Consider the following 25,055-nt stretch of genomic DNA (forward strand, 5'->3'; position numbering starts at 1 on the left):
TACGCAACAGTCCCGGGATCGTTAATAGTTACGCCTCCAACATTTGCATCGCCCAATCATCGGTAACGTCAGTACATCAGTAAAACAAGGCAAGCCACTGAAGGGACACGGTTAGCTTAATGCTAGCGCTAGCCTGTTACATTGCAGTACAAAAGATATCACTTACCACATAAACAGAGAGATGACTGTGCTGATGATGGTGAATGATGGAGAAATAACTGCGCTGATGATGGCGAATGATTTACAGATCCAGAGTATCACCGAGAAGCAGCTGAACTTGTGTGGTAAGAAGCGCTCCCTCTGCATTATAACTTTACACAGAGCACATGGATCACAGTAATGAGACTTAAATGTTTGCGATACAAAACGGCAGATTCAACAAACCACATATTAAAAGCCGCTAGAGCTCCTAATTAAATATATATTTTTATCAATGTGCCAGCTATAGAGATGAGCAGCTCTGTGAAACAGCCAATCGGAGCAGAGCTCATTAATATTCATGAAGCTTCCAAAAAAGGCAATAACAGAGCATTTCATTCTAGGGACAAATCCTAGGGTTGTAAATGGTCCTGTAAAACCGTTTCTGGAGATTGTTTGCCCTTTCCTATGCCATATACCTTCTATGCAGATGTCAAAGAACAAATTAAAATATTCTCTCAATGCATTTTATGGCAACTTTAAGTTGATAGAACCAGCTGACATCTTTTTTTTTATCAATATATTTATTATTTTGCATCAACAATTTACAGAATTATTTCAATATACATGTAAACATTCTTTTCTAACCACCCTTCACCCCAGTCCCACCCTCACTAGACAGAACACTTAAAAGGATATAATTGTAAGGCATTGAGCTGATGTGTAAAATAAGAGGAAATAAACAATGATAACAAATAATAGAGTAAAGCCATGAAGAGTCACATTATCCCATCAGCATTTTCAGTCAATGTAACATCCACATTATTCATGTATTCAATAAATGTGCCCCAAATCTTTTCAAACATTGATGACTTTTTTTTAAGATTAAACATTATTTTTTCAACAGGAACATAAGATGAAAGTTCTCTAAGCCAAACAATGTGACTTGGTGGTTCTACTGATTTCCACTGTATAGCTATGCATTTCTTTGCTGCTATCAAAGCCATTTTAACTAAACGTAAATTCTTCCTTTGATCAAGCTGCAGAACTGATTCATCCCCCAGTAACATAAATCTTGGATTAGGTGGAAGCTTCACATTAATAATTTTGTTGATAGTTTGAATTATATTTCTCCAGTAGTTGTTAAGTTCAGAACATGTCCAAAACATATGTAATAATGTACCAACCTCTGTTTTACATCTAGGGCAACATTCTGAATATGAATCACTTATCTTGTGTAATCGTTCAGGTGTGTAATATACCCTGTGTAAAATATTAAACTGTATTAATCTATGTCTACTATTAAATGAAAATGTTAAGGCACTTTTACAGATAAGTTCCCAAGTATCTTGATCAAAAGTGCATTCCAAATCTTTTTCCCATTTAAGTCTTGAAGACGATACATCCTCTCCATACAAGTCATTGAAATTGGTATACATATAAGACACAAAACCTTTGGATTCTTTTTTCTCTCTTATAATAGCATCTATTGGGAGAGAAGAGAGAGGTCTTAATTTACCTTCTTGAACTGTATTAATATAATGTCTCACCTGAAAATATTTAAAAAAATGTTTAACAGGAAGAGAAAATTTGAATCTTAATTGTTCAAATGTCATTAGTGTGCCCTCTTCATATACATCTCCAAACACCTGTATTCCCTTTTTATGCCAATATTGTGTTATTCCATCTCTTAATGCCTCAGGAAGAGATGGGTTGCAATGAAACGGAGTGTTATTATACAATGAAAGTAGCCAATTATTTTTTTTCCTGATCGCAAACCCCAGTTTGCAAGTGTGCCTGATGAATGGGTTATTAACTGCCTTCATAACACAAGTCAAAGGGATGAATAAGGCCTTATCTAAAGGTATTTCCCCTGCATGATATTTTTCAATCTGTATCCATGCAGGTGAAAATGCACTATTCGTCTGCCAAAACCATACTGCTCTCATCTGTGCTGCCCAGAAATAAAACAAAAAATCTGGAAGTTGTAATCCACCTTTTTTGGATGTCATCTGTAATGTCTTAAGTTTAACCCTTGGAGTTTTTTTATTCCAAATAAAATTTCTGATTGAACTGTTGAGATTACTAAAAAACTTTTGTGGGACAGAAATGGGAAGGGTCTGAAATAGATATAGAAATTTAGGAAGAATGTTCATTTTTATGCAATTTACCCTGCCAATTAGTGATAATGGTAATGAATTCCATCTTTCCAGATCTCTCGCTACTTTTTTAAGTAATGGGGAATAATTCAAAGAATATACTTCTTCCAACTTCGAGGGAATATTTAGTCCTAAATAAACAATCTTTTCAGTATTCCATAAAAAAGGAATGTTATTTAAGGGTATTTTCTCCGCAGCCAAATTCAATGGCATCATAACACTTTTATTCATATTAATTTTATAACCAGATATGTCCCTAAAGTTTTCCAACAATTGAGCTAAATTAGATAGAGATGAATCAGGTTTGGTTAGATACAGTATCACATCGTCCGCGTACAATGATATTTTGTGTACACAACCTCCTATCTCCAGCCCAAAGATTGATTCGTGTGCCCGTATTGCTATGGCCAGGGGTTCCACCGCTAGCGCGAAAAGTAGCGGGGAGAGAGGACACCCCTGTCTGGTTCCCCTTGATAAATAAAAGTGCAAAGATACATCAGAATTAGTACGGACGGCTGCCGATGGACTTCTATACAACATTCGAATCATTTCAATAAAATTTGGACCGAAATTCATTTTTTTTAAAACCGCAATCAGATAAGGCCATTCGACTCGGTCGAAGGCTTTCTCTGCATCTAAAGAAAGAGCAATCACCGGAGAATCTGTTTGTTTTGCTGAATAAATAATATTCATTAACCTCCGTGTATTATCAAAAGAGGATCTATTTTTAATAAATCCAGTTTGATCCATATGAATTAAACTAGGCAAAACCCGCTCTAAACGTAACGCAATCATTTTGGTAAGAATTTTATAATCAGAATTAAGTAGTGAGATTGGTCGATAGGAGGTACATAGATTAGGGTCTTTGCCAGGTTTCAGAAGAACTGTGATTAAAGCCTGGTTTAAAGTCTCTGGTAATTCTTTTTTATGAATTGCCTCCGTATACATCGAAAGCAACGGTTCTGCTAATTTAGAAAAAAAAGTTTTATAAAAGTCCATCGAAAACCCGTCCAAACCAGGTGTTTTACCCCCCGGCTAGTACAGCAACTGCAAATTGAATCTCTTTTTTCGAAATTTCTTTTTCAAGTTCTTCTCGGTCATTATCACTTAAAACTGGAATATCCAATTTACTTAAAAATCTTTGAATCTCCGCATCCTCTACTCCCTGAGACTTATAAAGTAATTTATAAAAATTTAAGAATTCTTGGTTAATTAATTTGGGGTGTTTAATATTTTTATTTTCGGATGAACATAATGTAGGTATAGATTTACTAATTTCTTCTTTTCTTATTTGCCATGCTAGCACTTTCCCAATCTTATCCCCATGTTCGTAATACTTCTGTCGTGATCTGAGAAGTGCATTTTCTGCTTCTTTAGATGACAAAATATCGTATTCCAATTTTTTGGACTGTAATTGTTGAAACAGCTGAGCATCCTTAGTCTTAAAATGTTCTCTTTCCATTATTGAAATTTCTTTTTCAAGTAATTGTAACTGTTTTTGATATTGTTTTTTCTTACCGGAAGAAAAATTAATGATTTGGCCCCGTAAGAATGCCTTCATAGCCTCCCAGATCATACCAGAAGAAGCAGAATTTCTATTTGTACTAATAAAACTGTCTATATTATTATTTATGAAGCTCAACGCTTCAGAGTCGTTTAATAAATGGCCATTAAATCGCCAAAGCTTATTAGGCTTTTCCGGAGAATGTTGCACTAAAATAAGTAACGGAGCATGATCTGACAGTATTCTTGGTAAGCATTCGCACAATTCAATCAAATAATCCTTCACTTTTGGAACAAAAAAATTGTCAATTCTGGAGTAATTATTATGCCTATGCGAGTAGAAGGAATATTCTTTTTTAGTTTTGTTCTTAAATCTCCATATATCTATTAGATTAAAACTTGAGAGTTCGTATTTTAGGGCTCTAGCAACTTGACTTAAGGGTAACAATTTAGTGGACTACCCTGTCTAATACTGGGTCCAGGACTACATTAAAGTCTCCTCCGATTATTAGCTCTGTCATAGGGCATGCAAGATTGAAGAATATATTATGAATAAATTCAGCGCCCTCCATTTCAGGACGATATACATTTACTAAGGTTATTCTCTGCATCGCAATCGATCCTCTTAAAATAATATATCTACCTGTTTTATCTTTATCCACTGATTCCATTTGAAAGGGTATGTTTTTATCAATAAGTATAACCACCCCTCTGGATTGTGATGTAAAGGAAGAAAAAAAAACCTGTCCAGACCACTGCTTTTTAAGATTTAAATGTTCGGAATCTGTCAAGTGTGTTTCTTGTAGAAGGGCAATTGCAATATTATGCTTTCTGAGATATAGTATTACTTTTTTCCTTTTAAGTCTTTGATTTAAACCATTAACATTCCAAGTCACATATTTGTATTTTAGTGTACTTGACATTAACTATATATTAATTGTTATATTTCTTATAGAGCAGCTTAAGAAACTTAAATAGCCCAAAAATTAAATGAATCAAATATGTGTTCTGTCCAACCCCCCCTACAACTCCCACCACTTCCCCAAACGAAGTGTGTAACTTTAAACCCCCATGACTGATTATGCACCGCATCATACAGTCGACCTAGACTTCCTCTTCCTTGTCCAAACTAACTAGCTCCCTTACCAGTTCTGTCTATCCCAACAAATACTTAAGTTATGTACTTTAAAGCAAACGTATTATTCACTTCGAACAGTGACAAACCCGAAATACACAAGTTTTAGTAAACACTTCAACAAAAATATAATCACATTTTTCTCCTACCAGATTTTAAATATAAATATCACTCTTGACAAAATGAAGTTCCTAAATCTTCATCCTAGAGAAAAAACCTCTCACCCGGTTGCTATGGTACAGTTTTTCTTACATATTTTTGGGTGGTTGGTAAAGTTGAATGATCCGGAATTCGTTCATATAATTTAGTGTCTTATCCGACAATCAGATGTGGATGATGTTGTCGAAGGTAAGTCTCTGCCGATGCTTTTGGAGTTGAAAGATCGTTGTCCCTCCGGTAGCTGAATCCTCAGCGTCGCAGGATGAAGCATCGCATAAGACACGTCGTTATTGCGTAGCTGTCTTTTGAGTGCGCTGAATTCTTGTCGCTTTCTGAACAGGGTCGATGACATATCACGAAAAATCATAATGTTAGAGTTACCATAGGTGAGCTTGCCTTTCTCTCTGGCCGCATTGAGGATCTTAAGTGTGTCTCCGTACCGAAGGAATCGGACCAGAATAGCCCGTGGTTTGCCATTTTCGGCTGGTCGTCGTTGCAAAGTGCAGTGAGCTCTTTCGATTTCGTAGATCTCATCCTCCTGCCCCAGAATCTTAGGTAACATTCCTTCAAAAAATCCACGGCATTTCTACCTTCCACTCCCTCTGGGAAACCGACAAGACGTAGATTCTGACGACGAGATTGATTTTCGAGTTCATCAATTTTATCTTTCAGCTGTTTAATTTCGTCGTCAACAACATCCGCGACATCTTTGTGAAGGCCCGTTACCGCTTCTTCCATCTCCATCTGCTTTGTTTCTACTTCGAACATTCTCAGATTTATTGATTGTAGTTCGTTACTCATTTTCTCCATGGATTCTGCGAATTTATTTAGGCGTCCGTCGATTAACTCCTGGATTCTGAGAAATCCTTTTTCCATTTCTGCATGGAACCACGGTGGCGGGTCGGATAATGGCTGTCTCGTTTCGTGAGTATCTTCCTTCTTGTTGTCCGTTTTCTTTGGATTCGGCATACTTGTCGTAAAATTCGAAGTGCAACAACGTAACTGTTATAAATAAAGTACTTAGGTTACACTAAAGGTCTTTAGGACGTGTTATTTAGATGAAATTGTTCGGGAGCTCCCTGCACCACGTCTTACGCTAGGGCCGCCATAACCGGAAGTCCCCTTTTATTTTTTGTTTAAAAGTCAAGTTATTTGCTACTTAAATAAACTAGAGGACCACGCGAGCTAGGCCTGATCGTGACGCAATATTATGGCATATGGGTTAAGAACCATGTGAAACGTTAGTAAATAGCTATCTAGTTTGAAGATTATGCATTATTATCCTTAAACTACATAAAGATCAAGATCAAGAAGTGTTGGTTATCCTAAAACCACTTAATCATATAAAATCTGAGATTAATATAAATTAACAACAACAAAATAATTTTGTGTGAAACACAGATACAGATAATAATGCATAATCTTCAAACTAGATAGCTATTATTATTAAATAAAAAGCTGTTTGTGGAGTTTTTAAATCAGATCTTGAGAGATTTAATGTATTGTTTTATTTCAGTTGATTTCATCTCGGCTGTGGCTGAAGTCAGTTGTAGTTTTTGCATTTCTTTTTGCATTGGCGACTCTGCTTGTTAACAGCAGGTGTTGATCATTAATGGTCAATCATCACATAATGATCTCCTTAACTCCAACACTGTGTCAATGCTACTTGAACACTCTGTAGTGGGGAAACACATGGACACTGAGCAGTGCTTGTTTAACACTGGGAAATATTACCTGTTTCATTCACGTATCACTGATGCATATGAATCACATTAAGTTTATTAACATGTTTATATTAAAACTATGTAATCCAAATGCATGGAAAATTTGCATGTAATTGAATTACATAAAGTTTATTTTTAGGCTGAATTATTTTTTTGAGTGTACCTGTCTCTCATTGTCCCTATCTTTGGTCTTCACAGCTGCCCTTGTGTTATCTTCTCTGTGTTTTTTTCTCTGCATCAATTTCCATCTACCCACAAGGTATGTAATCAATCAGTGTTTGCCAGTTTGTGGATTATTTATTATTATCTGTATAATTGTATCTGTGTCTCGCACAAAATTATACATTTTGTTGTTAATTTTTATTAATCTCTTGCTAATCTAATTAAGATTGTATATGATGAGCTGGATTTGGGATAACCAACAAGTTTTGATCTTGATCTTTATTTATTGTTTATGTTTGGCTTAACACTTTGGTAATTCTTCTTTGCTCTTAACTTCCTCTGCCTTGTATGTACCATTCTTACTGTGTCTGAGAATGTGCACAAAAAAATAAATAAATACAGAATGTTAGTGTCTTGTTGTTGACTTTTGACTTGTGACTTTGCTGCATAAAAACCCAGAAAAAAATAGTAAATATCTCTGCAAAACAGAAAAAATCACCAGACAGTGATCAGGCTAAGAAAATCTACATTCCTATCCCTGTCAAGGAGGCTGCAGGTCTGGCTTAATTCTTGATTTGTGAAGCTGTGGAGCTTCAGCACCACGGACAGCAGCCGATCCAGAGCTCAGAGCAGCAGTGGATGTGACCACTACCAAAGCAACAACAGACATCACTGCATTACAGTCAAACTTAGCAACTAGTAGTTTTACATCAATGTATTAAATTCTAAAAAGTATTAGCAATTTAAGTAAATAAGAGTAAATAAGTAAATAACAAGGCTTCTAGGCAGTTCTGACATGTCTTCAATGTTGAAAATTTCCTATGACATTCCTGAATCAGTAAATACATTACAAAAACATTGTCCAGTTATCAGGTGTGTCAGTGTTGTTGTATAGGGGTGATCAATACACATATAATTCATATAATTATTTACAGGTACAACAAAGGTCAGACTAGTGAAGCACATCAACTTGGTCCTGCTGCTGACCAGACATGGTCCGCTGTGAGCCATCTAGCTGAAGATCCTGAACCTCATGAAATGAACTGCCAGCAAACTATTTCTTCACTTCAGTGATAATACAGCAAGGCCAGCCAGTGACACTGACGGGGCTCTACAAAAGTCTTGCCCTTTTTAAATCACCTCTTGTCCAAATTCCATGAACCGTATCAGCATAACACTGATGCAAAACTTTGCAACAATGCAGCAATATGCATTGATGAGAGGATGCTTCTGTGGCGTGGGCACCTCACTTTCAGGGTGTACAATGCTCAAAAACCCAGCAAATATGAAATAAAATCCTACATATTAAAAAAAAAAATGCTGCCAGGGAAAGAGTTAAAATACTTTTGAAATGTCTTTTGTTTCATCAGTCTTATCAGTTCCTTAGAAATCTTTGCACTAATGCTGTGCACTAATGCAGGTTATGCAACTGAAAGTACATCAAGGTGAGTTTAAGTAAACTGCAAAAACTATTTGTTAGTAATAGATACAATGAAAAAGTAGTACTTTTTAAGAGATTCAAGATCAAATTGAATCCCATTAAATCATGTAGAAATTATCCTACAGGAAATGTATGTCTTGTCCTATTAGACAATTCCTAATGGAATTCAAGGAACGCTTCCAAAATATGATAGAAATTCTAATTAGAATCCTTTATGGGGTTTTTTCACAAGGGAGTATTTGGCAGATTCTGAAAAGGAAATGTAAAATGTTGACTTTAACTGTAGTTCCTCACAAATAATTGTTGTGAATTAGCTCAAGAGGGAAATGTATATAAATAATTCATTTATGACTAATTATGATAACAATTATTTATATCAGCTGTCAGTATTAACTATAGCAGAATTAAATAGAATCGTAAAGGGACATTAATTTACAAGGCAGAATCAGAGACTCATTTGTGCACAAGAGTTTTATTAATAAAGGACAAACACATGACTAATCTAAACAACAAACATACAATCACTCATACATGGAGGAAGGGCAAGTCAGATTGGATAAATGGAGCCATTAGAGAAACAAGAAAAATGAGGCTATGAAAAAAAGTCAGTTAACCACCTGAAAGAAACCATCAGTGCCGTTTTACAACAGGGTTTACAAATTAAACTTTTTAAACAAATTAAACAAATATGTTTTTTTAGTTAAATGTATGATCCTTGCATTGCCTTGGTCATTAACGAGTTTCACCCAGTCTTTTCTGGGTTTAAGGAGCAATGAATTCCAAAGATGTCCTGACTCTGTGGTGATTGGGAGTTTTTCTTTCTTTTTTTTAATAAGTGGATCAGTCTATTTGTGCTGATAACATCACTTCCATTTTGTTTTGTTTTTTCCTTTAAATGTGTCTGTGAGCACCTGTTTTTACACCAATGTGAATGCTTGTGTGTGCACCAGTGTGTGTGAGCGCACTTGTGTTCATAAGGTTCCTCCATGTAAATGTTTAATAGTGTGTGGGAACCATAGCCCCGTCCCGCAAGGCATGAAGCAGACATGGAGGAGACCCGGGCCCCAAACATCCGGAGGCCCTCCAGGGCATGGGATTTTCCTCATCTTCCTAGGAGTTTAAGGCCTCCCAGGCACAGCAGCATCGGCTCTGGGACTTATCAACCAGAAGATGTCAAGGTGATGAGACAAGGCACTAAAAGAACTGAGAAAAGCCTGGAGAACTGAGCCTTTATCTCCTATAGGGGTCACAGTCAGGAGATAAAGTTAAGTGGGAGGCCAGGGTAATTGATAATTGGGAGGCTAGAGAGCCAATGGTGACTTTTGCTTTTGGAGGGAAAGTTTACGACTCTTTGTAAGCATGGTATTTGCATATGTACTGGGATTGGTTGTTCATGTAAAAACTACTAAAGATCTTTCAGATCAACAAATTCAACGAGAACAAACATTTTGTGTGGTTATACTACATAGTGATTTATTATAACACATGCATTAAAACATTACACAATACAAAATAAATTAACAGTAATAACACACAATGATCTAAAGATATGTGTGTTTCTTCACAGAAAGGTTTTTCTAAGAATTAATGAAAGCAGTCAGTTCCTATGGCAGTATGTGTCCTTTTTTAGAGTATTAGTTGGGGAAAATTCTCTCTACATACTTTTGAGTGGTAAAGATTATGGCAGAGGAGTCCTGGATGCCATAGTAAGACCATTTGAAGACATCATGGTAGCCAGTTTTGTGGATTGGGTGAAGGGGGTGTGTGTTCATTTGTTAATCTAATGAAAAATTGATTATTTGGTGGATCTAATAAATGAACTGTGCGTCTGATTGGTCCAGACCCTACATTGTTTTTTTTCCGAGCAACAAAGAATGTCGGTTTGTAGAGTAATTTACGACAGCTTCAGATGTGGCTCAACCAATCAGAATCAAGGACCAAAACTGTTTTATACATTTTGGTTGAAACTCTTTCCACACTGAGGGGATCTGTCAGCCTTCACTTTTGTGAATTTTAATGTGCCTGTTAAGATTTTCTTTTAGAGTGAAACTCTTTCCACACTGTTGGCAGGTAAAAAGGCTCTCTCTATTGTGGATCCTCATGTGATTGTCAAGGTTTCCTCGTTGACTGAAACTGTTTCCACATTGACTGCATGTGTAAGGCTTCTCTCCAGTGTGAATTCTCATGTGACTTTCAAGGTTTCCTTTGTGACTGAAACTCTTTCCACACTGTTGACAGATGAAACGCTTCTCTCCAATGTGAATTTTCTTGTGGACTTTAAATTCTCCTTGTTCATTGAAACTCTTTCCACACCGACAGCACGTGAAAGACTTCTCTCTTGTGTGAATTTTAATGTGCTTTTTAAGGTTTCCTTTGTGACTGAAACTCTTTCCACAATGTTGGCAGATGAAAGGCTTCTCCCCAGTGTGAACTTTCATGTGGCCTTTAAGGTTTCCTTTGTGACTGAAACTCTTTCCACACTGTTGACAGATGAAACGCTTCTCTCCAATGTGAATTTTCTTGTGGACTTTAAATTCTCCTTGTTCATTGAAACTCTTTCCACACCGACAGCACGTGAAAGACTTCTCTCTTGTGTGAATTTTAATGTGCTTTTTAAGGTTTCCTTTGTGACTGAAACTCTTTCCACAATGTTGGCAGATGAAAGGCTTCTCCCCAGTGTGAACTTTCATGTGGCCTTTAAGGTTTCCTTTGTGACTGAAACTCTTTCCACACTGTTGACAGATGAAACGCTTCTCTCCAGTGTGAATTTTCTTGTGGACTTTAAATTCTCCTTGTTCATTGAAACTCTTTCCACACTGACGGCACGTGAAAGACTTCTCTCTTGTGTGAATTTTAATGTGCTTTTTAAGGGTTTCTTTTTGACTGAAACTCTTTCCACACTGTTGGCAGATGAAAGGCTTCTCTCCAGTGTGAATTTTCATGTGGACTTTAAGGTTTCCTTTGTGACTGAAACTCTTTCCACACTGTCGGCAGATGAAACATTTCTCTCCTGTGTGAATTTTCATGTGGACTTTAAGGTTTGAATTCTGACTGAAACTTTTTCCACACTGTCGGCAGATGAAACATTTCTCTCCTGTGTGAATTTTCATGTGGACTTTAAGGTTTGAATTCTGACTGAAACGCTTTCCACACTGTCGGCAGATGAAAGGCTTCTCTCCTGTGTGAATTTTCTTGTGGACTTCAAATTCTCCTTGTTCATTGAAACTCTTTCCACGCTGAAAGCAAGTGAAAAAACTCCCAGTTCTTTTTTGTGTAGATGTATTTTCTGACTCTAAGGAACAAAATGATTCTTTTCCAGTAATGAAAACATGAAGATTTTCAAACTGATCTTTCTCTTCAGTTTCATTCAGTGCTGTTGGGCCTAAGGTGGGAAAACAAATAAATAAAAGTTAACCCCAGTTTAATGCCACAGAGCAGGTAACACCAGTCATGTAGATTTGTAATGCATGTATGCTAGATCTCATTTAGCACTCGTTTACTTGTGTAACCTTTGTCCTCTCCTGACTAGAGATGCACCAATCAGCACTTTTGGGGCCGATCACCAAGATCTTGATCTGCCAAACGCCGATCACTGCCGATCACAGAATGGCAGGGGAATGGGAATCTTTTTATCTATAATCTAGCAGAGATTGCACCATTTGTAGAAATGAAACTAACTATAAATTAATTATATTGGGAAAAAGTAACTGTAGAAATAGGCTACAGTCAAGATCTTGAAGAAACACCAAGTTAGGGTTGTAGACGATAGTACAGTGCATCGATGATAGTTAGAGATATCGCCAGTTGCTGATGGCTTTGACGATAGCAAGACTCAAAAGGGAGTCTTTTCTGCTCAAAAAGGCATCTAACTTTAGCGATCTAGTGCAGAGAGTCAGTTCTAGGATGCTTCAGAAACTTGCCGTGGTATAAACACATGCATAGAGTGGACACATGCAAGAGATTTTATTCAGCATACAGTGTAGATAGATAAACTGATTATAACTGGAGTGTTTTTTAAAGTGCTCCTCGCACTAGACTAGGCTACACCAGTTAATGATGAAGTTCTTTGATAATGTAAATGTTCTTTGCTTGTTATTTGTAGCTGCTTTTTAAGATGATGTAAGGATTATATTATCCAGCATTGCAGTCATTAGGATAAAGGTAGTAAAATGTGGTTTAGGCTGAATTAAACACGATATATCCGAATCCGTCTGTATATAGGAAACAAACATTCACCTCAGTAACATCTATATGCGTTCATTAGAATAACGATGGGATAAAATGGCGCTAAACATACGCACGTGAATTACACGCGCACCGTTTCTATTCTGTATGAACTGAACTACAACATGTACTGATGACAACAATCAGACATACAGCGGTAACATTATTGCAATATGACGGGTATAGAAAGATACATTCATTTACATTCAAGCACGCACAATTACCACTCACTGAAGATGGCAGAGAAAGAAACCGAAAGTAAACTTAAACTTCTCTGCCAAAACTACAGTCAGCGCTCTGTACACGCACAACTTAGTCACATGCCCAATAATAAGACTACCCTTACAAAACGAATAAGGAATTTAGTTCTCATGTTGCCACTGGTAAGCTCCGCTCTACTGTTGTTTAGCTGTGCGGCGTGCATGCACGTGTGAAAAAGTCACGCGAGTAATTTACGTCAAATGATCGGCTTTTTTGATCAGCGCTTTTGGGGTTCACCGATCAAGCTATTTTAGCCAATATCGGCTGATCATGATCGGTGGCCGATCAATCGGAGCATCACTACTCCTGACAGTAAACTTCATATGTTTGCATGACTTTCTAACATTTACAGATGAAGAATATGCCCTGAGGAAAACACAACATCTCAAATGTATTAAACAATATGTATTAAACCGACATTAAGGACTGCTTAAAAACAAGCGTGCACATCAAATTGCCTTCACTCACTGAACCAGGATCACATTAGTGAGATTGTGTGACCTTAAATGGTCATTTATGGAACTACTTTAACCCAGATTGATTTGTTAGTTTATCTCAAGTCAGGTTTTGGACTTTAATCCCAGCTTTTCTTAGAGTCTTTTTGAAACAGCCCCCAGAGCTTGACATAACATGATATAAATTGAGTTAAGGTTAGGAGACACTGCCAACTAAACCATAAGGGCAGTCACGGACGGTTGCAGAACGGTGGCTTTCCAGGACCGGAGTTCGTTCTCCTGCTCTAGAATGAAGCTCAAAGACAGGAGCAGCCTAACAAGGAGGAAAAAAGCCTAAGAACCTGATATGACTGCGCACAGAGCTCACAGAGAAGAGACCTTAGCTCTCAGATCAAGGGAACAATGCTCCATCCGAGACTGGTAGCTTTATCAGGCTTTACATGCAGACAAAATGAAAATGACATTGAAAATTTGAAAGCTGCAGATTCATTCACTGATGAAACACGGCTGTTTCTTGGAGACTCACACCAGTTCTGTTGTGGATTTTGTTGGATCTATTATTGCTTTGTTGTAAAATCTGATAATATTGTGTTTAAAATGTAGGCTACATTTAAAATTTTAAATCTTCACTTAATATTGCCTTTTTGTTTAATTTAGAAAATCAACATTTGAAATCATTTGAATATTCAGAGAAAATTGCACTCTTGCTCATATTTTAAAGATGAAAAGCAGTAAGTCACACTGTATGTTTCTGTATCGAAGAGAGTTTCTTAAATCGATCTCTATGTACAGTCTGTCAACATTTGATCTTCATGCTATTAAGTAGAGGTCAACCGATATGTGTTTTTCAGGGCCAATGGCGATACCGATTATTACAGATCAAATACACCGATAAACGATATTTTGAACCGATGTGTCTACAAATTTTCATTAGTTTTAATTTACAGTGCAGTGCAAATGTAGGCATAAAAACATTAATTTATCTTTTAATAAAATACGTTTTTTTTTACAAATGAGTTTACTAATAAAAAAACATGGAAAACATCCAATCAGAATGCGTCCCCGACTGCCTCTTCTATTCTGTGCGCCTTATATATGAAAACGGTTTTAATTTTCACACGAGTTTAAAATATTCTAACTCCAAAGAGTGAGTTTTTTTTAGGCGACAAATTTATTATTTTAGAATGTTTCGCATCACTGGTGACGCGTCATGTGACACACCGCAGCCACAATAGCACTGTAAGACACATGGATCGCTTTTATGTTGTTTTTCCTTTTTTATTATTAATATTCACAAGCATGCTCACTATATTATGAAATATATGATATTCCGATTTCGAAATATGTGCAAGTAAATGTATTTAAAAATCCAAATACTTTTATTATGACCGCATTAGTTAATCTGTACCGGGTGATGGGCGCTGCCATGTTTGTTTGCGCTGAATCCGAGCTGTGGGATTTACAACATGCTAATTCATCCTCTCCTCTCGAAAGACATTAAATTAAGTCTCTGGTGAGCTGGGAGAAGAGGAGTGTGCACTTTATAGTTACCTACATAATCTGTATATGATATCAATGAAATATGTTGTCAGAATATATTTGTAGGATCATTATTGCCGCTTCCATAGACATCAGTGTGTATTTTACAAACTATAAATGTATGGTTTTGCTGGTACTTATTTTAGGTTTCAGACACTTAAATACACATAAGCATTATATGGTTGAAAACACTGAATAGTTGTGATAATATGACAAGCACTCTGCATCCGATCTGGCTCAGAGCCAGCCAACGCGCCAAAACAGATTTGAATTCAGCAGCTGATGACGTGATGTGGCAAACGTTCGAATCACACCGGTGTGATCGTACGCATCAGGGACCAGCCAAGACAAATCACACCGGTGTGATCGTACGTGCTAAGGGGTTAAAATAGGCCATTCATTGAAGATGCGCCTTATAGTGCGGAAAATACGGTATATGACTGGATTCCGCGATTCCGTCCGTGTTTTCCGCATCCGGGAAATCAAGATAACATTGAGGTGTTTTTGCAACTTCACCGTAAAGGATTGTGAATTACTGAAACACAATCAACGTCTGCTGCTGACTTACCTTTGAGAGACAACTGATTACTGCCGCTCGCAGCTCCAGCAAGCGTTCTGTGCCTTCAGTGCCTTCAGCCTTTGAGTTGATTGGTCGGGCTCGCAACTCCCAACAAATCAGATGCGCGGTGGGCGGAGACTGCTCTAGGGCACAGAGTGGTGAGCTCTGACAGACTGCGTCGGAGCCAAAGAGCGCATTTCAAAATTTAATTATTTTGATCGGCAAATCGGTTTTTGAAAATAACCGATTCCGATAATCGTAAAAAGGCTTAATATCGGCGCCAATAATCGGTCGACCCCTACTATTAAGTGCTACAAATCTATTTTAAAGACACAATGAACAGCAGCATGATTTGCTGAAGCAGCACTCTGTGGGCATTCAATCATACGTACGCTGCTGGTGTCGATTCAGGTTTCACAGCAAAAATGAGGTAACTTAATGTCATTTGACCATTTACTAGGGATGAGCGAGTACAGCATTATCTGTATCTGTATCTGTATCTGTTAACCATATGAATTATCTGTATCTGTATCTGTACTCGGAGTGGGCAGGGCCTAACCCGGAAGTGGGTGGGATTTAACCTGGAAGTTGGTCATGTTGTCTTGAAATGGGCGGGGCTTTAACCGGTATGTTATTTTAAGCATGCAATTAATATGGGTTGATCAGAAATTGTTATATTTATTGCTGATTAGAAAACTATTTACATGACAGCATCAGCATTGAGCTTCAGATCAGTGGTTTTGATCATGATAATAAACGAACTATATACAGAACAAGTTTTGCAACAATGAATACAACACATGCGGTTGCAATTATGAAGTAAAATGTAATGAACTTTTACCAAGCACCACGTCTGAACAAACCCCACGTTAACCAAAACTCTACTGGTTAAGTAAGTACTACAAACAAACCAAAGTAAAAAACAAACCTGAAGCTGAAGAAACCCTAAACGTTAACGGAAAAAAACCCGCAAACCTGAGTGACTGAGGGAGAGAACGAGAGAGAGCGCGCTGTTCTCTTCTCTTCTCTTCTCTTCTCTTCTCTTCTCAGTGTTCTGTGTGTGTGTGTGTGTGTGTGTGTGTGTGTGTGTGAGCAAAGCGGGAAACAGCAACACAATAAGGGGCCGTTTACATGTCGCGCCTAAAAACGCGTGGAAAACGCTAGGCGCGCCGCTTTCTTTATCAACAAAGCGCTCGGGCGCTTGCGTTCCGGAAGCGTCTGCCGTTTCTAAGCAACCATCAGCTGCACTCTAGCTCCAAGCTTTGGTGCGCTTGCTGCATTCTGAAAAGTTGAGATGTTTTTATCTCGATGCGGCGCGGACGCGCCTGGAAAAAACGAGCGTTCCATTATGCGCGTCTACATTTAAAATAACGAATTTGAGCACGCAAAAGACGCTACATGTGAACGGCCCCTAAATCTGTATGTGTGTAGGGGAGGGGCGCTGTGATTAGTCTATCACAGAACGCAGACACAGTAAACTACCCAATGAGAATTTTTATTCAATCCGAGCACAGATATTGACTCGTATTACTCGTATGATACTCGTACTCGGCAAAAGTGCTTTATCCGTGCCGGATACTCGTTTCAGCCGAGTATCCGGCTCAACTCTACCATTTACTCCCATTTAATTGTTTTTATAATAAAAGTGAAATTTTGCTTGTCAGAAATACTTGCTTTAATGTTACTTTAAGTTGGGGCACTTTAAGCTCAGCATTTTGTTCACGTACCCCTCCATCAGTTTGAGAACCACTGGTTTATATTGTTCTCATGGTAAAATACAGAACCTTCTTTATAACTGTGACCTACTGCTCCACTCTGATGCTCCTGAACAGCGCTCATCTATTTATTTACTTAATTGTATTATTATTATCTATTTATTATTATATATATTTTGTTCCTTCTTCTTTCCCTGTCTGTGATTGTCTGTGAAAAAAACGCGTCTCTCTGGTCAGCCTAGGGTCCGAGATATGCCAAAAAAACAATCGACGCTGTTAACTATTCCACAGATAATCAAACAGTGTTCCAACCAATCAGCGTCAGGGGTTTGGTGTTGTGGACTTTCCTACTGGTGCAGGGATGTGAGGGAGGCGGAGCGAAAGTCCACAACACCAAACCCCTGACGCTGATTGGTTGGAACAATGTTTGTTTATGTGTGGAAAGGTTGGTAGTGCCGATTGTTTTTTTTTAGCATATCTCGGACCCTAGGCTGACCAGAGAGACGCGTTTTTTTCACAGACAATTTATGGGGCAGGCAGCGAGCGGATCGTGATGAAAGGTCAGCTGAAATTGACACTTTATGTTTTAGGCTAGAAATCGCTGATACAACCTTTAACGTGATATTATTCACTTTATCTGTGGAATAAGGGTTTGTTCTTTTGATAGTAGTTAGTGTTTGTTACAAGTAAGGTTTGACAGAAATTTCCTGGTCGTTTTTTACGTACGTTAAGCCACGTTAAGCGTTTTTCACGTTAAGCGTTTTAGAACGTCCCGGATAAACTTCATGGAAAAATGTATATCCTTTATCCAATTTGTTCCTCTTTGTGACGGAGTTTTCCTCCACGACTCTTATCAGGTCGGCAAAAGTTATCTTTGGCAAGACTGAGGGAAGTTGTGTAGATTCTCTCCATTTTAATTTTAAATTACCCGGCTTTCTTCTGTGCTGACATTACACAGGAAGTCTGCATACCCTGCGATTGCGTATTTCCAGTTTCTGTGAGAAAGGTCTATTACAATCTTACACCTCACATAATTACAACTAAATGTAACTTGTTTGTGTTTTTGTTTTGGCTTTTTTTATTGTCAGACTTGCTTTATATTTACAGCACTGTTTGTAGGCAGCATGCAGTCACCAAATACAATTACTCACATTTTCAAGGTTTGCTTTGTGCAAAATTTATTATTTTCTTAGAGACTTTTGCATATTTACCAAAGTGCTAGAAAATCAATCGTTTTAAATTTAGAAGCAAATGTCGGATTTAATGTTACAGAAAAAATGTAAAAAACCAACCAACCTGTTTGTTCCTCAGTATCTTCATGCTTGACTCTAAATATGTCTTCATTCTCCTCTTTAATAAACTCCATCTTTCTTTGTTCCTCAGTATCTTCATGTTTCAATGTTTCTTCAATCTTCATGTCTTCACTCTCCTCTTTAATAAACGCCATCTTCATAATAATGTGTCACATGGATCTCTGTTGATTCTCCAGGAGTTTTTCTGTGTGTTTCTACACTTTGTCCTGTTTAATGAGAATATTTAACAGAAAGTACAATCAAAGCAAACTCAATCTCTGGGTGTGTCTCAATCAGCTCCTAGTTCAGTAGTCAGTGCACTAGTAAGATAGAGAGTTAATAGACTTATATTTACATTTGTAAAAAAGACGAATTACCCATAAGGTTCATACTTAGGCCGGCTATTTTTGATTTAGATATGGTATTCAATTATTTGTACACCATATCTAATATACTACACTTTAATTAAATCATTCTCGGTTGTCATTCACGTTTGTGTTTGTTGTTGTCGTTTGTAGTCCGCGTGCAGTTGAATTGAATCACTGAATCATTTCACAAAAGATTTGATTCAAATGATTCGGATTCTCAGTTTCTCTCATCACTTCTTATCATCACACGACTGATTCATGATATAGAGAGAGAAATGAGACGCACCTTCTCTGTTACTAAAGGCTAACGTTTTCACTGACACTAAATAAAGCATTACATTTATTTTACATAGCTTGTAAAAACGCTTTAATTGATGCAACAATGTCTATTGGTTTAAAAACTTTAAAAGCACAAACCTTTCTTTAGGTGAATCACAACAGATGAGGAGCGAGGCGCAGCTTTATGACGTCACATCACCAGAGCAAAATAAAAGTCCCATTGGTGCACTGCTCTCTAGAATCACAAATATATCATAGAAATGTTGTATATAGAATAGAATTTCGTATCCATATGATGATGCTTTTCTAAAGTTATTAACATTGTGAATCTATTAATATTATTCTCGATTTTTATGTAAATTTATAACACTGTTTTATGTTGATATACCTTGCCATTGAATTCACATTAAACTAGTTCATGCTGCTGTGTAACTGTTACAAAGGGGGTGTGATGACATATTTGATCTATCACTCTTTTGACTATTGTAATCAATCTCTTGTTATTTTGTTTATTTATTTATTTCTTCCTCTTTTGGAAAGTTACTGAAACACTGTCAGGGATTCACACTGAAAATGAATAAATCTGGAAATATTAGAATACTATGGACTGTATTTGATCTTATTTCAGTGGTAATGTTCTTTTATGAAAGCAATTTTGTATAAAAAAAAAAAAAAACTTTTTTCAGGGAAAATGAATACGGTTCATTGATTTCTACCTTTTTTTAAAGACACCTGATCCCGCTGATCAAGGTCTTCAGGATTACTAAAAACTTCCAAGCAGGTGTGAGTTGGAGCTGGTTGGAGATAGAGCTGCGGCCCTCTAGGAACTGAGTTTGAGACCTCAGAGTTAGAGCATACTCTTCGCACTCCATCACAGTAGGTGGCGCTATGCACCTCTGAAGTTGGTTCGCAACCCACCATAAAATTAAAAGAAGAAGACGACGGACTGCGGTCCAGCAGAAGAAAGGTTTGTTGTTTTTTGATCATTTAAAGCTGTCACAACTCGTTTAGACGATTGTATATAAAATTAAAATAATACAAATACCGAATGAAACGTTAATATGTTTTACCCAGTGATATAAACGAAGGTTATTTTGTGCATCTCTTTCACTTTCTCTATCGTGAATCAGTTTTAAACACTAGTTCTACCATTGGCAAAGTAACTTAGTGATAGAGAAAGAGAGCTGCTTCTCAATTCAAGGGAGCATTTGAAGGCTGCATATGTCATTAAGTATGTCTAATTTAAGAAACCTGTAAAAAAAAACATGGCTCACGAGGTGTAAAATACAACTAAATCAATTCATTCTCAAAATGATTCACTGTTATGAATCTCCTGATGAAACCTGCTGCTCAAAATGAGAACTAGCATGTGTAAGGACAACAAATGATTTCATCAAAGTGTGATCAAATATAACGTGCAAATATGTAAACATAAAACTTACATAGAAATATTAATCTTAAATTTGGTGTTTTCTATTAATTTGAGTGCTAGTTTGTTTTGATCTCTCTATATTTCTCTGACTGACTCCAGTGTGCTGACTACTGAAACAGGGAGCGATTTAAAAACGCACCCAGAGATTTAGTTTGTGTTTCTTTTTCTTTTTGCCAAAAATAGAAAAACTCCTGCAGAACTCGCTGAAATCGACTCGACGCTGTCAAGATGGCTTTTGTTGATGAGGACAGTGAAGACTTCTGGATACAAGAAACAGTTCGCATCAAACAAGAAGACACTGAGGAACAAACAGGTTGGTTTTCATTCTCAAGCTAAACTAAATCATTTGATCCTTATTAAAATGTCCAGCTCTACAGAAATGAATATGTTTATAGATGTTACGAGTGTCCAAATTAAAGTGGTTTATATCAGGGGGTCTCAACCTCCTTCTCGGGTCAATTTTGCATGGCCCCCCTATGCCTGACATTATTTATTAACCAAAACATTTGTTTTGCCTTTTTATTCTTCTACTGCACGCTATAAAAAAACCTCCATATTAAAACTAACTTTAAATTAAAGCTATACTTTTGAATTTAAAAGAAAACCCTCTGCTCGGTCCTGGCTTTTAACATATATATATATATATATATATATATATATATATATATATATATATACACATACACAGATTCAAATCTCCTGAATTGTTTAATTCAGACATTCTTTACAACTTCAGAGTACTTCTTCTTAAGTAACTGAACCTGCCAACAGGGAGATGCCAAAAAAACACTCACTAAACCTGTCCATTTGAACTGGACTGACTGTTTGTATCCATCATAAAATAAACATACAAATGAAAAATACAGCAAATACATTCTACATCTGTTGATGCTGGTGCTCATATGTGCATAAACACAAGATCCACATCTATGGGTGAGCATCCATTATAAAACACTCACAGGACATTCATTTTGACAACTATGCAAATCAGGGCTCGACATTGAGGACTGCCCGATGGCCCGGAGCCAGCATGCGAGACGCTCGGGAAAGTAGACAGTATCATGATTCAATTTCCTATTCATAAAGAGTCACTTGCTTTATTCCTGAATGAACCATCCGTTCGAACAAATCAAAGGAATATGATCCAGTAATTAAATCAGTCTCTTGCTGCCACCTGCTGGCAGATCTCTGTATTCAAAATTTTATATTTAAAACATTAATCTCAACATGAATTTATGAATTTGATTGCACGCATGGCACCTCTGAGCCTAATTAAACATAAAAAGGTTAAAAAAAAATCATGGACAATGAACGGACTCTAGTTACATTGTTTAATTTTCTTCTTTGCAACAACATTTCTTTAATAGGAGTCCTCCATTTATGCATAATTAACTGGTGATCTGGGACAATCAACCTGGACATACTGTTGTGCATAAATTTATCACAATTATAATTTTTTTTAAAACTGTCAGTTGTATTTAAGGAAAAGTGTGTGCATACAGTTATATTTGGCTTTTGACACATTAGTTAAAATGTGGTTAAGAAATAGCTATTAAACTTTTTTTTTTAACCAATCGTTTTGCTAGATAAGACCCTTCTTTCCTCGGCTGTGAAAGTTTAGAGTCCTTTGAAGCTGCATTTAAACTGCACTTTGGAAGTTCAAATTCAGGGCACCATAGAAGTCCATTATATGGAGAGAAATCCTGAAATGTTTTCCACAAAAAACATAATTTCCTTACGACTGAAAAAAGAAAGACATGAACAAAGGGATGAGTACATTATCTGTAAATTTTTGTTCTGAAAGGGAACTACTCCTTTAACACAAAAATAAATAAATATTAAAAACAACTGAAGTAACTTTTTTTAAAATGCACCTAAGAAGATCCTACTTTCGACTTGTATAAACAATTGTAATCACGTATAAACCTTAGTTTGAACAATTTGATGTTCAGTTAAAAATTATTTTATTATGCTTTACTCACATTGGAACATTAATATAGAGGATGGATGAATCAAATTTAACTGAATGTTGAAGCCTTCTGTTAAATGGACCCTTTTCACAAGAGTGTGATGACGTGTGATAACGCTCATCATCAACATCAGAAATCCTTCCCTGATAGCACACATATATCTCAGAGATGTCTGCATTTACATCTGCAAGACAAAGTTTGCTCATCTGCAATACATCTATTGGACGTTTCCTATCAGATGTCAAATAGATGTCTATTAGATGTATTTAAGATGTTTATGAATCAGAATGAATGTAAAACTGACAACTTACAGACATCTGCCAGACGTTTGTACACAGCGGTTGCTTTCCAGATCAAGAGATCTTTAACAGACTTGCAGATGTACGTGTGCTATCTGGGTACTTTATTATATCAACTTTCAATGAAGTTACAAAAGATCTCTTGATCTGGAAAGCATCTGCTGTGTACAAACGTCTGGCAGATGTCTGTAAGTTGTCAGTTTTACATTCATTCTGATTCGTAAACATCTTAAAGACATCTAACAGACGTTTATTTGACATCTGATAGAAAGGTCCAACAGGCGCATTGCAGATGAGCAAACAATCTAAAAAATACATCTTCAAGATGTAAATGCAGACGTCAAATAGACATCTCTGTGATGTGCGTGTGCTATCCAGGGTAGTTAACGCTAATGCGAGGGTGTTTCTAATGCCACATCTATGGGAGGTACTGTACATTTTACGTTGTTTTCGTTTTTATTTGTTGAGGAAAATGTCAATAGATTTCCGTCATAGTTTTTGTTATTCAAAACGAGTTTTTGTTTCATTTTCGTTTAAAAAATTTAGACACAAATGATTCGTTAATTAAATTAACACTGCCTTCGGGTTAATATAGGATCTAGCAAAAATGTTCTATTTTCTAGATTCTAATGCTTTGATTCTTCAAGTTGTTTTGATGTCTGTTGTTTGTACTATTGAGCTGGAGTTCATTTGTGTTTGTCTTTTTCATTTTAGACATGACGGCACTGAAAGAGGAGAGTCAAGAAATGAATGCAGCAGAAGAGATGTCCATAAAGACTGAAAATACTTCCTCAGGAAATGCCACTCAAGAATGTCTTGAGCCTTACATATGTGGTCAGTGTGGAAAGAGTTTCAGATGCAAAAAACACATTTATCAGCACATGAGAGTTCACTCTAAAAAGATCGTATGTCAAAGTGAAAGATGCAAAATGGTTTTCCCAGACTGGAAACAGCTTAAGCAACATGTCAAAACTCACATCAGAAAAACAAAGCCTTTCATGTGCCTTTACTGTGGAAAGAATTGGAGGAAGCAAGGACACCTCACGGTTCACGTGAGAGTTCACACCAAAGTAAAGCCTTTCGCCTGTAAACTGTGTGGAAAGAGATTTGCTCAAAAATCAAGCGTTCCAGTCCACATGAGAACTCACACGGGAGAGAAGCCTTTCATTTGCTTGAAGTGTGGAAAGGCTTTTGTCGTCAACGCAAGTCTTAAAGAACACATGAGAACTCACACTGGAGAGAAGCCTTTCCCGTGTGAACTGTGTGAAAAGAGATATTCCAAAAAACAAATCCTTCAAGTCCACATGAGAACTCACACTGGAGAAAAACCTTACAAATGTCTTTGGTGTAAAGAGAGTTTTTTCTATCAAAGAAAATTTAAAAATCATTTGCGAACTCATTCTGTGTCACAAGTAGGGCTGGTAACTACCGAAAAAATTTAAAGTCTCAATATATATATATATACACACACACACACACACACACGCACAACACAAAAGCGCATTCTGTGCACGTCATGACATGCCATCTAGGGATGTGGCGAGATTTCGTGACACCAGATCTCGTGAGAACGTATCAATATCCTCGCAACATTTTGCAGTGTTTACATTAGAGCTTCGCAATTAATTGTTAAAAGGTCGCCATTTCTGAGGACTTCCGCTCCTCCAATTAACAGATTGATTGACCATAACAGCGATTTAGTTACTTTGTTTGCCAGGGTGTCTGTGGGCTTGTAAAAGGTAGTAAATGAAATTAGCCAAAATTAAGGGCATTAAAAAGTAATAAACGTCATCTGACGAGGTATTAAGTTTTCGAGACCATTTTTTTTAGATACATTGTCAATTTGTGTTAAGTGCAGGCCTTTCTTCTAAAATTTGCATGGATTTATTTATATGTTGAGAGGTAGGACCTGAGCGATATCATGCGTGGGCAAATTAAATTAAATTTTGGGAAATGCAAGTTTTCGAACCTCTGGCTGGATGACTCAAGATTTAAAGACTGGCTTAGGCCAGTAGTTGACAAAAAAAAAAAAAAATCAAATATATCAAATTAAGGCCATAAAAAGTTGTTCATATGTTAACCCTTATGCGGTCCTCTTTTTAAAATCACACTCGAGAATTTAGGGGTCCTTTTTTACCGCGGTTAACAAAAAGAAATTTTGTACCAAAATAATAGTTTAAATAAAAAATATTTTTGTTTAATAAAGTTTTGTAGCAGTTTTCAGTGGGTTAATGATATTTT

At 36.8% G+C, this 25,055-nt stretch overlaps 2 protein-coding genes across 2 annotated transcripts; one reads left to right on the forward strand and one right to left on the reverse strand.

The window, feature by feature from the left end:
• Positions 1-9,162: 9,162 nt before the first annotated feature.
• On the reverse strand, positions 9,163-18,590 carry LOC141339725 (uncharacterized). The gene is made up of 2 exons (XM_073844977.1): positions 18,471-18,590; positions 9,163-11,803 (listed from the first exon to the last, which is right to left on the reverse strand). The coding sequence occupies exons 1-2, from the start codon at positions 18,538-18,540 to the stop codon at positions 10,413-10,415; spliced, it is 1,461 nt and encodes a 486-aa protein (XP_073701078.1). The 5' UTR covers positions 18,541-18,590; the 3' UTR covers positions 9,163-10,412.
• A 1,458-nt stretch (positions 18,591-20,048) lies between these two features.
• LOC141325903 (uncharacterized) lies at positions 20,049-24,754 on the forward strand. Its single transcript, XM_073834630.1, has 3 exons — positions 20,049-20,080; positions 20,729-20,858; positions 23,529-24,754. Exons 2-3 carry the CDS (start codon positions 20,774-20,776, stop codon positions 24,254-24,256), a joined length of 813 nt encoding a protein of 270 aa, XP_073690731.1. The 5' UTR covers positions 20,049-20,080; positions 20,729-20,773; the 3' UTR covers positions 24,257-24,754.
• The last annotated feature ends 301 nt before the right edge of the window (positions 24,755-25,055 follow it).

The sequence above is a fragment of the Garra rufa genome, chromosome 1, assembly GCF_049309525.1.
Source record: "Garra rufa chromosome 1, GarRuf1.0, whole genome shotgun sequence".
In the NCBI taxonomy this organism is placed as follows: domain Eukaryota; kingdom Metazoa; phylum Chordata; class Actinopteri; order Cypriniformes; family Cyprinidae; genus Garra; species Garra rufa.